General features: G+C 36.5%; 1 protein-coding gene across 2 annotated transcripts in view; it reads right to left on the minus strand.

The window, feature by feature from the left end:
• Window positions 1-472: 472 nt before the first annotated feature.
• Window positions 473-15,853, minus strand: part of LOC129253924 (neural-cadherin-like) — a 45,237-nt gene continuing 29,856 nt past the window's right edge. For both annotated transcript variants that reach the window (XM_054892358.2, XM_064095231.1), the window contains 12 exons: window positions 14,114-14,217; window positions 12,424-12,834; window positions 11,502-11,767; window positions 10,770-11,127; window positions 9,779-9,894; window positions 7,042-7,334; window positions 6,072-6,247; window positions 5,309-5,576; window positions 4,463-4,643; window positions 3,336-3,583; window positions 2,218-2,466; window positions 473-1,785 (listed from right to left, as the gene is read on the minus strand). In XM_054892358.2, coding sequence (XP_054748333.2) covers window positions 1,553-1,785; window positions 2,218-2,466; window positions 3,336-3,583; window positions 4,463-4,643; window positions 5,309-5,576; window positions 6,072-6,247; window positions 7,042-7,334; window positions 9,779-9,894; window positions 10,770-11,127; window positions 11,502-11,767; window positions 12,424-12,834; window positions 14,114-14,217 — 2,903 coding nt within the window. In that variant the 3' untranslated portion in view covers window positions 473-1,552. The remainder of the gene's footprint in view (window positions 1,786-2,217; window positions 2,467-3,335; window positions 3,584-4,462; window positions 4,644-5,308; window positions 5,577-6,071; window positions 6,248-7,041; window positions 7,335-9,778; window positions 9,895-10,769; window positions 11,128-11,501; window positions 11,768-12,423; window positions 12,835-14,113; window positions 14,218-15,853) is intronic.

A 15,853-nucleotide genomic window follows, 5' to 3' on the forward strand; every position in this document is an offset into this window, starting at 1 on the left:
GTATCATTGGATTTCTATCAAAACTAACATGGATATTCATGATTTTTTATGACCTGAACATTTCTGACAAACTAATATGTTCCATATGACTACTTCAGCACCTACAAGATGATAACTCAGAATAAAAGTGAGGTTTGATTATCAAAAAAATTCTGATTCATGCTGGTTGATGTAATCTAAGCCAAATTTCACGAGAATGTAACTTGATGATCAATCTCCTACTCATAGATTGTTTTGCAGAAACTTGACTCCAAGTTCCATGAAGCGTACAATACATCGCAGTGCATGATGGAACAAAACAACATACTATGTGCATCTTTTACAATGATTTAGTGGATTTAAATCTCACAGTAAAATGTAGGGGTACTGTGACCCCCTTCAATCTCCTATAGTACTATATAGTCCAAATTACACACATTGGCATGCACGGCACATGCAGACAAAATATTAAAATTCCACACATGCATTTCTAAAAAAAAAAACATTAAGTTGACAGATTGCTTCTTCATTTCTTTTTCTCTAAGCAACTATACATACTTTAGAATATCAGTACTGAAATAAAACTATATACATCCAATTAACCTCCATGTCTTATAAAATGAATCTTGAATCTTAAAAAAAAGGATAAAAAACAATCATTCTTGTTCTGTCATTAAAAAAAAAATGGTACCTTCTATCTGACTTTGCTGTTTTATTATACAGTTGAATGAGTAGAATTCAAGTTTTTGTAGTTCTTCAAAAACTGGAAATGCCTCATGAAAGCTATTTGACTATTCCTTGTGGAATTATACTTAATGCTTGTCAGAATTTTTACTTCTATTTCATCACGGAAATAGATTGTTATTTGCATGAATAGGGGAATTCTGTATCGTGGAGAGGGGAAAAAATGATTAAAAATGAGACATTCATTTCACACACACTGAGAAATGTTGCCAGTTTAATATTCTGAATGTTTTCAAATCTTTATGTACACTCAATAAATCTACTTAATTTTTCCTCAATCATTAAATAACAATATCAACGCTCAATTACAATCAACAAACAAATAACAATTATCACCAACATTCATTCTCAACAAAGGATGGCAACACAAAGATCTTTTCAACAATAAGACCCTCTCTAAAATGCACATGGATGTAATAACTGTGTATACAATCATTAATTTAACAGTAATAAACATGAGATTGCCTGCAAGACAAACCCTTTAGTACCTTAAAATCACATTCTCTGCACCCAATGTAAAGCAGTAACAGATTTTACATAAGCACAAATTGTAGCAAACTGTCTCTTTAAAAAATTTAGGCAGAAATCCCCCCCCCCAAAAAAAAATTATAGATATTTACTTACATGAATTCCAGTACTAATTCATTTTCATTAAGTTACAGAAGAAACTCACTTTCATGAATTAATAAATTTACTGTCACGATTCATTCTTATAAATAATAATCTACTCATTTAGTGTAGGTACTAAAGGGTTCACAACATCATCCATTTATTACACAGAGAGAGTTTAAAACATCAAGTACTATCAAATGCTGCTGCAGAACACTTTCTAGCTGCCATACATATCAGCAAGTTTCCTGAACTGTGGACCCCAGTCGTTCAGGTAGTCGTAGTTCTGCTCTGAGTCTGTGCTACTGCTGTTGAGGGAGCTGAGAGAACCTGCCGTGGAGCCGTCACCCTCGTAGTCATAGATGTGCGGCTCATCGTAAGGTGGCCCTTCGGGATCATCATTCGCTCCTTTAAGACGATCGTTGATGAAATCACCGACATTGGGGTCAACACCTGGTGAAAAGAATAAAGGAGACAGAGGATATCAGAAATCTTGCAATTTTTTTTTTGTCAAGTTCGATTGTGGTTTTCCTTGTCAAATATAAAAATCAAACAATAAATTGCAATGTAACAAACAAACAATATACAAATGAACTGACACAAGTTGGCAAACCTAGCAAGTGTATACTGGCAATTTTATAAAAAGGTACATCTGACTTACTATAATTGGTACCTTCCTGATAATATTTGTCTCTGTTTTTGTTCTTTTTAAAACTTGTAATGCCTTCAAATGATCATGGCTTGGGAAGTTCATGTGGTAAAGTAAGAATGGAGAAAAATGGGGGTTGGACATACAGCTAGATTGATGATTTATGGAATTGCCTGAATCTATGGCATGATTATAATTGTGCACAGACATAGTGAAGACTGTTAAGAATGTCTTACCCGAAGGTCTGCCGACAGGCACCTCTGAAACAGGGGCAACTGGCTTCTTCTCTATGCTACCTGCACTGATAGCATCCACAGGCTTACGCAACGTGCTGAGGTCATAGGCATCATTATCTTCCTCTCCTCCGCCTTCCTCATCGTAATTGATAAAGTTCTCTCTGATGTCGTCCTCCGGATCAATGGCAAAAGCAAGGGCAGACTTGCGATCCCGTCTTTGAGTGTAGAGCACCAAGCCAAGGAGGAGGACTGAAATGGGAAATGGATTGTGAGTTAAATATGCATAGCTACTTAATAGTAAAATAAAGATGAATGTTACAAGCTTTTTATAAAGCATCTAAAAAAAAATGTTATTGTTCGAAATAGAAATCTGAAATGGAAATACTCCCAAAATTAATTTTGCCCATATGATCGTGGCCCCCGCAGCCACTGTGCAGCGTCAGATCAACATTGCTCTATACCTTAAATCATTGAACGCCAAACAGGGTAGCAACGACTCCCACCTGTTAATGTCTTTTGGACTGACGTGGCTTGAACTCCTAACCTCCTGGTTGTGAGACGGAAGCTCTACCAACTGAGCCAACAGACTGCTTTTGACCGCACAGATTAATCCCCAAAGTTAGCCAATAGAAATTTTTAATATTCCAAATTCCTCTATTCCTCAACATTGCTCTATCCCTTAAATCGTTGAACACCATACAGGGTAGCAACAACTCCCACCTATTAATGTCTTTTGGTCTGACGTGGCTTGAACTCCTAACCTCCTGGTTGTGAGACGGACGCTCTACCAACTGAGCCAACAGACTGCTTTTGACCGCACAGATTAAACCCATAAGGTAGCCAATAGAAATTTTTATTATTCCAAATTCCTTGATGAGGCAAATCCTTTTCTTTGTTGGTAGTCTTTGATTACATCAGTCTTCTGACAGTTTCAATAAAGATGTTTTTCCAAATAAATCAAAATGAATGGAAAAAAAATTCTGATACACAAATTTAACACCAAAAAAAATATAGCAATAACAGTATGATGCAGACTGTTGCCAAATTCACAAATATGAGCCAATGAAGAAGAGATTCTAATCATTCATCATAACAAATCATCAAGGCTTGTGACTTACTGATAATAAGCAGGATGCAGAGGATCATGAGGATAATGCCTAGAGGAGTAATACCAAGACTAGCTCCTTGTTCACCGAACGAAGCTTCACATCTGTCTCCATAGTAACCGCTGGGACAGTCACAGGTGTAACCTGTTGGATCGCCCTCCACGCAAGTTCCTCCATTGGCGCAAGGGTTGGGTACGCAGTCAATGATGGCCATACAGGTGTCTGGATCATCTTCCACTTCCTCCTGGCCTACGGGGCATCTGATGGATCAAATATCAGTTTGAGGAAGGCTTTGTTATCTATTATCAGCTTTCGTGGAAAATTTCATACCATTTAGGGGATTATCTATCCAGATATATCAATGAAAAATGTTTTGTAATGTACTATATATTCCACACATCACCTCTTACGGTAAAGTCATTATCTCATTATCTAACTGCCATATTCATATTTAACACTTTGTATTATTTAGAATACGTCTTGCTGGGATGCCAACACCGTAAAAAAATTGCAGTATTTTGAGGGATGAAGGAAAAATTGATTTTGGGCGTAAAAAATTATTCTCCACTTTGTCAACTAGACATGTTTATAATACAATTTAGAGAAAATAAGTCATGAAACCTGCAGAATTTTGAAGAAGTAAAAGAATGTAGTTTCAGCAAACATTTCATGAGAAAGTCTTTAAAATCAAGGTTATTTGGCACCCTATTATCATAGACTTAGGTCTGGTGCATTAACATAAAGTTATCTTTGTGAAATCAAGAAATCTTAGCTGAAAACTGACAACACTTATGATCACTAACACAGAAAAGTATGTGGGATAATGTATTAATATTGCTTGGGAAAATATTCAACAATGGATGAAATCCCATGCTTATTTCTCAATTTCTCAGCAATTACACATGTGGATCCATTTTTGCGGAAGGAAATAAGATTATGACTGAGATTATACGAGTCTATATACATTCATGAGTGTTCAAATAAGTGGTTTACATTCTTCACACACAAACACACAAAACATAATAGAAATATTTCGGAATTCCCTGACCAATATGATCCCCTTTCTATTGAAATAGTGGAGGAGGGTTTGGGTCTCCGAAACTTTTAGTGGCAGCGGTGGGATACTCAGACAAACTTACAAGCATTCATAGAATCTCCAGTAATCTGTGCAGACAAGGACGCCACCAGGACAAGGGTTGCTATCACAGACATCAGAGGGACAGCCTTCCGTCACTCCTGCAGATTTGGTAGCTACGGCATAGTCATTAGTGCCTTCCATTCCCAGGAAGTTATGGTTTATCCTGGGGTCATTCATACAACCTGACAAAAAGAAAAAGCAATACACATGTCACAGATCTAGGTAAGCACATGATGACAACCTTCACTAGCTCTTATTAAACAAAAATAATCCAACAAGAACACTATAAGACTGAGATGAAGGAAATCCCAATCACTCAAAGGACAAAATCTAAGAGGTCATCTCCCTTAATAAAGAAAAGATTAAAAAACATGTGGGAGATAAGGCGAGGAACATGCTTATGACACTTGATGATTCTTGAAAGTACAAAGCGGGAGATATATATCAATGTCAAACAGTATGCAGGGAATAATTTTCCTGGTATAGCATAGCAATTCGCTCCACATTTTTTAAAGACTGCTATGCATAAAGTCTTTTGTATACCATATTTTTACATAGGACTGTACATTACTTAGTTGCGAGTTTTTCTCTTTTGACCAAAAATGCTATTCAAATTTGTAAAGCAAAATTCCCTGGTAAGGTGGGTGCTGATGAGAGTACGGCAGCTAAAAAGAGGCAAACAAGTAGCAGAAAAAAGTGAATAAAATTATGCCTATGCAGAAATAATCTCTAATATTATGTCTTTCCTCAAATTTATTTGGAAATATTTTGAAAATAGAGAACAAAGGGTTATAAAGGGTTTTTAATCTAATACTAGTAGCAGAGGATGGAGGAAGCTAAGTCTTACCCATGAAGTCATCTGTCACCGTATTAACATCCACAAATGCTCCAATAACCAATGAGTTTTCATCTACGTCCAATCCAGAGTACTGACTTTCTCTGTTCTGTATCTCCTTGACCCCACCTCCTCCATCGATCTTGATTGTGACCACAGAGTCATAACGATCAAAGTTGATGGCATGCCACGCTCCATCATTGATGCTGAAGTTGACCATAGTGACAGATACAGGCTTATCTCCAAGATGCCAGTCAGCTTTGAGTTCTCCTTGAACCATCTAAAATTTGGCATGATGGATGGGGGGGGGGGGTGATAATATTTTTAGCTCTTTTCATTGTAATGAAAACAATGAATACATCTGTTTAACCATTGGGAGTTATAGCAATTCAAAGCATTGAAGAAATAGAAGTTGCTTCCTGCATGTAAGATGCTGTCTCTGAGATGTACACTTATCATCATAATAATAACAATTTTAACAAAAAATAATAGTGTCTAAAATTACTACTACTGCTACTATTTTGAACAATGACAACAAAAATGATACATATCTGCCAATACTACAAGTCCATTGAGAGGTCCATAAAAGGCTGCAAAAACTGAGAAATATGGACAACGAGAACCTTTCTACACAACCGTATGGACAAACTTTCACAAATGAAGGTACATGGGGGACATAAGAGGTGAAAATTGATTTTCTTTTCCCAAAATAGGACTGTCCCTAATTAACTGACAAGTATAATGCTAATAGCAGTATCAACAGAAAGAATCTTACCTCCATTCTGATGTATTCGTATGTGTTAGCACTGGAAATTGACCAGATGAGTCCATTCTCTTGTCTTGACCTCATCATGATCTGGTAGTTGGAGGATCGTGCATCGTCATACAAAGAACTGTCCAAGAGCTCGTAGGTGATGTAACTTTCGGTTGCAAAGTCATATGGCGTCAACTCTGAACACGAAAGGAAAATGGAACGTTTTTGCAAGAGTAAACCATATGAGTGATACATAATTGTCAGTTATTTGCCCGGACAATGATAATTCAACACAGGATACGGATTATTGAACAAGGAGTGGATAGAAACAGCCAGGACTCAATCTATTTATGCAAGACAAGCAAATTGTTTAAACTGTAGAACAAAAATTTATATTACTGCAAAGTTTCTTTTAAGTACTTTATAGAGGCATTTGATGTCATTTTTTAGCCTTGAGGCCATCCCGGAGTACAATCATTTTAAGGAACAGATATTCCAGCTAGGAATCTGGTTATTACAAATTATTCACGCATAGGAAAATAAAGCCATGGCTCTGATTTAAATCCAATGAACCTCTGAATGAAAAAATGAGAGTCAGAACCTCTATACTAAAATACACTAAGAAAAAAATATACTTAAAACACTGTAAGGTCTTGTTGATTATTAGCTGAGTGCAAGATTGTGCATGATTTTCTGACAGACCAAATGATTGTCTAATTCAATAGATATTTCATAAAAGAATTCCAGTATTTTGCACTACGTATTTTGTAGCCAAACACATTTTTACCTTTATCTAATTTACGTATTCAAACTTCTGCCAAAAGTGATGCAAAAAAAGCTATGGTCCCAATGATTCTTGACATGTGAGTCATTGAAAAACCATCCCCAATACACACTGCTTACTAAACTTCAAATGGGAACATCTTTGAAAAAGGTGAGAGAAGGTGGCAGATTAAATTCAGGTAAATTCGGAGCTTCAGGATCAACTCACCAACATCACATGTTAGTCCGTTGAATCCAGGGTAACAAATACAGATGAAAGAGTTGATATCAGCTTCACAGGTGCCATTGTTACAAACAGGCATACCATTATCATCTGTGCACTGGCCATCAGTACGAGGGCATCCTGCCTCACTCTTGGAAGACGTTCCAGGGGTGCCGAGGTCGTACAGGAAACCGTCCGTGACCAGATTCTTGATGCAGCCATCAAATCCGCTCGGGACGGTCACGTCATAGTCCGAACTCATACCTCCCAAGAAAAGAGGCGTATGCACATTTAAGAACCTGGAGAAAGAAAAAAAGTACATCTGGTCAGCAAGAGTTTCAGATAACACTTGACATCAATGAGAGGTAATCACAGGTTCACAAATGAACCTGGGGATCAAGGAGTTAGTATGTGCTTCACTTTCCAAAGTGGTGATTTCACCAAACCAATCCTCACTATGTTCCTAACTGTTCATTTACAGGTTTGTAGTTAGTAAACAATTTTGATTGTTTTGGCACCCAACGTAATCCGAGTTCATTCATAATAGTCTTTAATAACTCCCCTTTGTCTATGAGTTTACCACAAATTAGACATCAAGAACAGATCTTAACCTGTAAAGTTTTGAAACTAGGTGGCCCTTGAACAAGCCTATGGATATAAGAAACTTCAGAAGTCAGCTGGTTCAAAGTCTGTTACCGGTCAGTTGCAATGTGTTAACCAGTAGTTCTCACTGTATCATACTGTAGGACATTTTTCAGAAGGTTCAAAGTTCTAGACAGTCAGACCGCAGGTCCCTATGCAATGTAGTTATAACTACCTTAGAGAGATTGGTTATCATTATGACTAAATCAGACCATCCCCAATCACGAAACAGTTTGAATACATGAACTTTGTTAACACACAGTCTAAGCACGTTTCAAGATTGTAGCAAAAAAAATCTTTATTCCTACTGGGTCCATTTTAAATGCATTTATCATTTATGTTTCAATGGTATAGTTGATATTTTCATGAGAACAATGAAAAACAATCCCTAAAATCCTTAAGATGTCACTGTGAGTTATAGCCTCAGTCATAATTCCCTTTTTAACAAACAAATTTGTAAATGCTTAACTTGGAACAGTGATTTTTAGCTTCATTTATATTTGTAATTTCTCTTATTTTTTACACGCTGGGTGCAAATCAAAACAGGACAGTAATTTTTTTGTAGGGTTATTTGATTTTTTTTTCAAATTGGCAATAATTTTAACTTTTTATTGCTACATTTTGTGAATGAGAAATTTAAACAGATTGATGAAGAATGTCTTCCCAAATAAACGCTTTGCAAATTTGCTTGTGAAAACAGGAATTTTGAGTTCATCACTCACAATGCCAATTTCAAGATCTTGGAGATTATTTTCATTAAAGCAAATAAACGTGATGTATTAATCTGCACAAATGAGTTCAAGGTTACAAAAATGGGCAAGACTGTGGTTATGTAAAATACCCAGTCTATGAGTGAAATGTGGATGACTCCCAATATGATTATTATGATATTTCAGAGTATAAAACAATCTTGTTGATGTAAAATATACAATACTGAATGGGAATAAATATAAATACACATTTAATATACAACCATCCCCCAACACTTTAGTAAATAGTATTTGTGTATGATATGAAGAGTTCTTGTACATATTTGCAACATGCTGCATACACGCTTTTATGCATGAATACACAAGGAAATCTGCATCATTCTGTATGACAGATTCTACTTGTATTCTTATTGTTCCTGTAATGGATACGCTAATTTCTTTCTGTAAAAATAACATTATTTGAATGAAAAAAAAAAATAGCTGCTTAAAAATAAATCCCATTTTTAATTGTGTTTTAAGCTTCTTTTGTGTGGTATGCTGTGCACTGCATCGCAATGATTTGTTGTGCGTGTTTGTATATTTGAAATTTAATCGCACATGCGCATTCAACTGTGCAATATGGTACCATACTTTACAGCAAGTTTTGTACAGCAGCCCATGGAATGTTCGTCAGATGTCCGCGCTCCGTGCAATATGCTCTCATACTGCACAGGTAAATCATGCAGACCGAAATATATGGTTTTATTGCATTGCTAAAAAGTCTATAAAAATATAGATAACATAGAATGTTTACTGGAAATTAAAGTACATCATATACATTTTAAAATACCCTGAACCATTACACAACACATTTATACTTTTACATAGCTGGTAAAACGGATAATAGCTGGACTGTGGTTAATCACATAAATGCAGCTATTATTAATAACAATACCAGGCCAACAACGAAAAACAGCAAGCGAAAAACAGCAAAACTAACCTTGTACTTGAAAAAAAACAGCAAAAAAAAAAAGAAAGACAAAAGATGCGTTCAAACAAATTATTTTTTCTTAAAGGAAACTGACTAATGATCGTGTGGGAGGGGGGGGGGGGAATCATCAACAGATTTATTATTTTTCTATCTACATAACATCAAAGATACATGCATTCTCTATATGAATGCAGTTATTTCCTTAAATAATACTGACTCATCATATTGTCCAAATAGACATTGCCATCAAGTTTAGCCAAGGGTGATATGCAAACAGATATTGTATCAGGAAATCTTCATCTGGTCCCATGAATGAGAAGAGCTTTTAGAACAAATTAAAAAAGGACCCTAGAAGAAATGTCACAGATTCCATCCCCGGATTCCCCGCCATCTCAGTGTCTAGCTTGAATGAGAAACTTACTTGTTTTCGCCTGGCGTTGTTCCATTGACTCGACAGCTAGAGGTATCCAATGTTGATGAGGATGAGGTTTCAGCAAAGGACACACCCATACATCTGTCTACTGTCATCTCAACAAACTGAATAGAAGATGAAAAAGGAAGCATCACATTATCGGATTGCTTGTTGCTTTTTAATCTATGGTCTGATAATTCAAGAGTGGAGTTTGTTTGATATGTTTATGATCTATGATGTACAACTTTTTGATACATATGATTTTTTTATCTTCTCCATTGTCATACATCAATTCAAACTTTTCATGATATAAGATCCATGCATCTCCCAAACCATAAATACAACCAACATTCTTGTCTAGCACCACTGAACTATACTACTACTAAAATCTGGCCAGGTTCCTAACCAATTACTCAACAATCTGAGCAGTATAGTCTTGGAATATAGTCCCATTTCTACTCATACAAATTCATACTATAGTGATTCTATAATAATCCTTTTACCAAGCAGCAAAACAAGTACTTTTCCTCTCAAATAATTGGCTAATTTTTTTTCTGAGAATCATTTATATTAACCACAAAAGGTATATTTGAAGACTAGTAATCTAAAATAAATAGCCCATACACAGTGTACAGTTCAATCCCCATTAAAGTGATTATCCTACTAATTTTCTGTGAGGACGTCATGATACCTACTTCTTTATTAGGCGTTGCTTACAAATACTAATTTTTACATAGTTTACCAAATATAAATGTTTATAACTAAATAATGATATCTAGGCTGAAAACAGAGTGGGCTGAAAATTGCCAAACACTGATAATCACAGGTAGGCATGTGTTTTATCATTATTAGGCCATATGGGTAGAAATAATGCTAACTACTGAGCAATTATCCCCTTTCTACCAGAATCGTTAAACACATAATCAGTGTTTATCTTGTTTGATTGAATTCAAATGTTATATTGTGATCATTGCAACAGTTCTATAGAGGCCATTCTTACCCTTCCATTACGGTATACATCGATTCGGTGCCACTCGTTGTCATTCAGCTGGGTATCATCCGTGGGAGCCTCTAATACCAAGTTATCATCAGTAGAATCAGTTGATCCGAGGTTGATAGTGAGCCTGGCCTTGCCACCTATCAGCTCCAGAAGGATCATATCGATTGGATCGTCACCCGTTGGGGTAAAAATGGGACCGTTGTAGAGCAGGGTGCCACTGGAAACCTCAGTGATGAACTCAATGGAGAGGCTGGTCTCTTCACATTGTCGCAAGGTGGAGAAGGATGCATAGCCATTCTCAAAGCTACGCTTGGTCTGCTGGCAGTTAGGCCCATCAAACAGGTAAGGACACGTGCATCTAAAGATAAGTCACGAATTTCAATAACAATAATCATCACCAGCCATACTTAATTGATGACTCATGGACATCAGCAGTAACAGTTACACTTAAAATTCCTAGCCATCGTGGACATCCTCTCATGTGCCTCCATAATGTCAGGGATTAGAATCACAGGCAGGGGCTGTTTTATAAAGCTGTTCGTAAGTTAAGAGCGACTTTCAGAACGACTGATGATCCTTTCTTGTGGTAAATGGTATACCCCAAGATGTCCATTGGTGATGGTTTATCACGTAAGAAAGATTCACCAGTTGTTCTTAAAGTTACTCTTAATTTACGAACAGCTTTATGAAATGGCCCCCTGATAACGTGTATACACATTGCATGAGACTTACCTGTATGTGCCACCATGGACATCCTCACATGTGCCTCCATTAAGACAGGGATCAGAATCACAGTTTCCAGGAGCAACTGTCCTTGCACCGCATATACACTGCGCTTCCAGTACCGATGTAATCGCTACAAGTGAGGCCGTGCCAGAGTCCACCACAGTTGGTGTAGGGTCCACTACCAGAACATTTGTGCAGGACGACTCACAGACGTTCTCCTTCACGCACAGGTCAACAGGGATCTGGGCAATGCTTAAGCCTAAAGCTTCAATCTGTACATAGGACAAATCCATGGAGAAAATTCATTCTATTGGTAGTCCTAGTGCAATCCATCACAGTGGCCAAAATCACCTAAACTCAGCCTTTTTTGTTGAGAAATACAAATTGCCACAAGTTTTACACAATTCCTGGCAATATTCAAGACTAATCCAAGGCATTTTGTCATTATGTATCTACCCTTCATATTCCACAGTAGTCAAAACGTCATTCATACAAAGTGACTATGTTTGTATGTTTTGGCCAATAACTTTTGATGTAGTGCCCTTAATATCTTAAAAACAAGTTAGAAGAAATTTTGCACACACTGTGCCATCTTCAATTCAATGCTGAAAACAAATTATAATGAATATCATTACTGAACTCCCTAAATTGGCCACACAATGACATGCCAAAATCAATGTTTTCCAATCAAAATTTATGGCATGTAAAGACAAATTTTATTGATATCTACATATATATTGTTTGGTGACCTGATTTTTAAAAAGTAGCAATGAATGAAAACTACAAATATTCAAGTATAAAAGCTCGTCAGGTAAGGCTTCACACACACAAAAAAAAAAAAACAGGTGTCCACTGTAGCAATGTAGGTTGACTACAAAGTCACTACTTCATACTTGACAACATGCAAGTTACTTTTGATGAATCATACCTCATCAGATACAGACAGAGCAGCCAGATCAAGTTGGTCTGCAGGATAGTAGGGTGATCCATGAGCGGCATAGCGGATATCAACAGTCCTTTCCATACCGACCACATTCAACACGCTGAAGATATCAAAGTTGGCCAGTTGAGCTCCAACGGCATTGGCAAGGATGACTTTGAGGCTGTCAAGTTTGCTGACACCTTCCGAGTTAGGAGTTATCAACTCCTCCGCAGTAGTACCAGAGAAGCGGATGGACCCTGAACTGAAGACAGCCTCCTGTGGGATATCCTTGACGGTCACTATAACTGTTGAGACCACAGATGGAAATGTGCCACCATCACTTACAAGGATATCCATTTCATAGACCCCAGCTGGGGTGCCTTCCGCCATGGTGATATCACCAGTGTCTGAATCCAGCTGCAAAGGATCAAAGCAAAATTTCTTTTCAGATGTTTGAAAGTCTTATTTCCCACCTAATCAATTTCAACCCAATCAGTGGAGGAGACCACTCTCAACTACATCATGTGTTCCATAGACACATGGATGAACACTTTGTTAAAGTCAAAAGACAGTAGTTTAGCAAATTATTCCATGAGAAAGTCTTTAAAATCAAGGTTAATTGTCAAAATAGTATCATACATCTAGATCTGGTACATTAATGTAAACTTGTCTTTGTAAAATTATGAAATCTTAGCTCAAAATCGACAATTCTGATGATTACTAACACAGAATGGCATATGTGGGACAGTGTATTAATATTGGTTCGAAAAATACCCAACATTTGATGGAATTCCATGCTTATTTTGCTCATTTCTAAGCAATTACGCATTTTCTTCCAGAGATATTTGGCACATTTTTTATTTATCCATACAAACACTTTGGTAGTAATTTCATTGGAATCTGTTCGAACTCATTTTGAGATCATTACCACAACTGGTATTTATCTTTAAAGTGGTACTCTGAGATGAAAATGATATTATTCGAACATATAAAGTTAAATATTGAAAATATCATTGGAATTGGAAGAAAAAATGATAAAGTTATAGCATTTCAAAGTTTTGCATTATTTTGGTAAAACAGTTCTATGCCAGTCTCCACTAATATTCAATGAGCAAGCTGATGATGTCATATCCCAATATATTCTTTTTACTTTATTATATGAAATCATATTCATTCAAAATTTGCCACCCAAAATGAATTCACAGCTGATTTTATGTGTAGGATATTCATTGTTGCATCTTAATTTGTTACAAGGGAGACAAATTATACATACATGTATGAAAATATGAAATGAATTTAATTTCATGTAATAACATAAGAAAAGGGACAGTGGTGAAATGACATCATTAGCCATCTGATAAATATTCATGATGTTCATATAGCTGTTTCCACAAAATATTGCTAAATTTTAAAATGTACTATTAATAAACTTTGTTATTTGTTATATTTTGATGATATTTTCAGCGTTTGGCTGAACGAATTTTACTCTATTTTATAATTTATTAAAATATAATTCAGCCTGGAGTACAACCTTTGAAAAAGACACATGCTAAAATTTGTGCAAAATCCTGAGTAATTCGCATTACTTTCATACGTACATTACATACCATATTAAAGTAAAATCTTAACCAAGCATAGGTTTACATCATCTCAGCATGATTTGGATATAAGCTAAAGCATTAGAAAGTTGACTTACTTGAAAGAAATCTGGTAATTCTCCCACCGCTTCATAAGTCTTGTCCTCTAAAATATCGGGGTCATCTACCCCAACCTTTCCAACCTCTGTCGTTGGAATGTTACCTGATCATCAAACAAAATGAAAGAAGCAAATCTTGAATATTACATTGGAATATTATAGATCAATCTTTTAGGATTGCCTCAACATTTAACCTTTACTAGTCACCGGGTCATGGGTGTCGATCACGGGGGGGATGGGGGGGATATATCCCCCCCAATATTTCAAGTGGGGGGATGGCCTGTATTATCATCCCCCCCAATAATTTAGGGTAGAAAATTTATAATAATGATGATGAAAAAATGTAAAGGTTTGATCATGATGATTATAGTATGCCATCAATCAGTTTGTTTCCCTCGCAATTTGTGTATAATTGTTATTAAATAAAAACATTCTTTTCCAGGACTTTTAAACAGAAGGGTGGAGGTTCCCCCCCAATCGGCTGGCCAAAAAAAAAACTTGGAAGAGGAGAAAGGAAGAGAAACGTAGTGGGAATGAAGAAATTATTGTTCATTATAATGTTATATTATAATAATGTTATGATATAATACATAAGAAACATTTTTTTCATAACTTTATTTTGCTCAGGCCTAGATTTCTTCATTGTTCCCGGTACTCGCATTGTCTGTTTAACGTTTTTAAGTCAATATACACCAAATATATTTCCTCGCACTTCGACTTATTATTGTTTTATGTAGTAACATATGGTTCTTTTTCATGACTACTTTAAGTGATTGCCCCATTTTAAGGTGTTAATATAAAACATTTCCTGTCCGTGCTTACGTTCGCACTAGTAGATTGGTGAGATATGACTGCTCTTCATGAATTCCTAAAAATCAGTCCTTAAAATGTCCCTTTTTCTGATCTGAATATCAAAAAATTTCGATCGCATCATTTGTTTAGTGAAATACGTATCGTATGGTCTTAGTGAATTCTTACAACAGGCCTTAGAATGCCTCTCTTCAGGTCTGAATATCCTAAATTTTCAGCTCGCGCTTCGCGCTCGCAATATTTGATGAGTGAGATGCGTATTATCATGATTACAATGACTACAAAAAGTGCTTCATGTGTTTAGATGTAGCAAAATCAGCAAGCGCTTTGCACTCGCATTAGATGACTATGGTGAGATATGTATACTCTTAATGGATTCCTAAAATATAGTCCTTAACATGTCCTTGTTTGGGGTAAATATTTACAAAAATTTCAGCTCGCGCTTCGCGCTCGCATTGTTCGTTTAGCGAGACAGGTATGTATCATGATTACAAAAATTTGCTTATAATGTCCTTTTTTGGTCTGCATATCAAAAATTTTCAGCTCGCGCTTCGCGCTCGCATTATTTGAGCAGTGAGATACATATCCGTTTAATGGCACTGTCCTTAAAATGTCCCTATTAGGTCAGTATACCTGGCAACTTCGCGCGCTCACTAAGTGACTAAAAAAATTTGCTGGTACCCCCCCCCCCATGCCGTGACTCGCGGTACGCCACTGCAAGAACACCATGCATATCAACCACTCCCGAATGTCCTAACTTGTGATTTTAGTGGGGGTAATGTTGAAAGATCCCCATCCACAAGAACGTTTGTGTCAATCATCCCCCCCAACCAAGAATACCGATCGACACCCATGCACGGGGTATTTTGATTCTTGTCACTCGAATGGGGAGGGACCAGTATGGCCCCCTACAGATCTCAGCCGCGGATC

This window comes from Lytechinus pictus, chromosome 2, assembly GCF_037042905.1.
Source record: "Lytechinus pictus isolate F3 Inbred chromosome 2, Lp3.0, whole genome shotgun sequence".
In the NCBI taxonomy this organism is placed as follows: domain Eukaryota; kingdom Metazoa; phylum Echinodermata; class Echinoidea; order Temnopleuroida; family Toxopneustidae; genus Lytechinus; species Lytechinus pictus.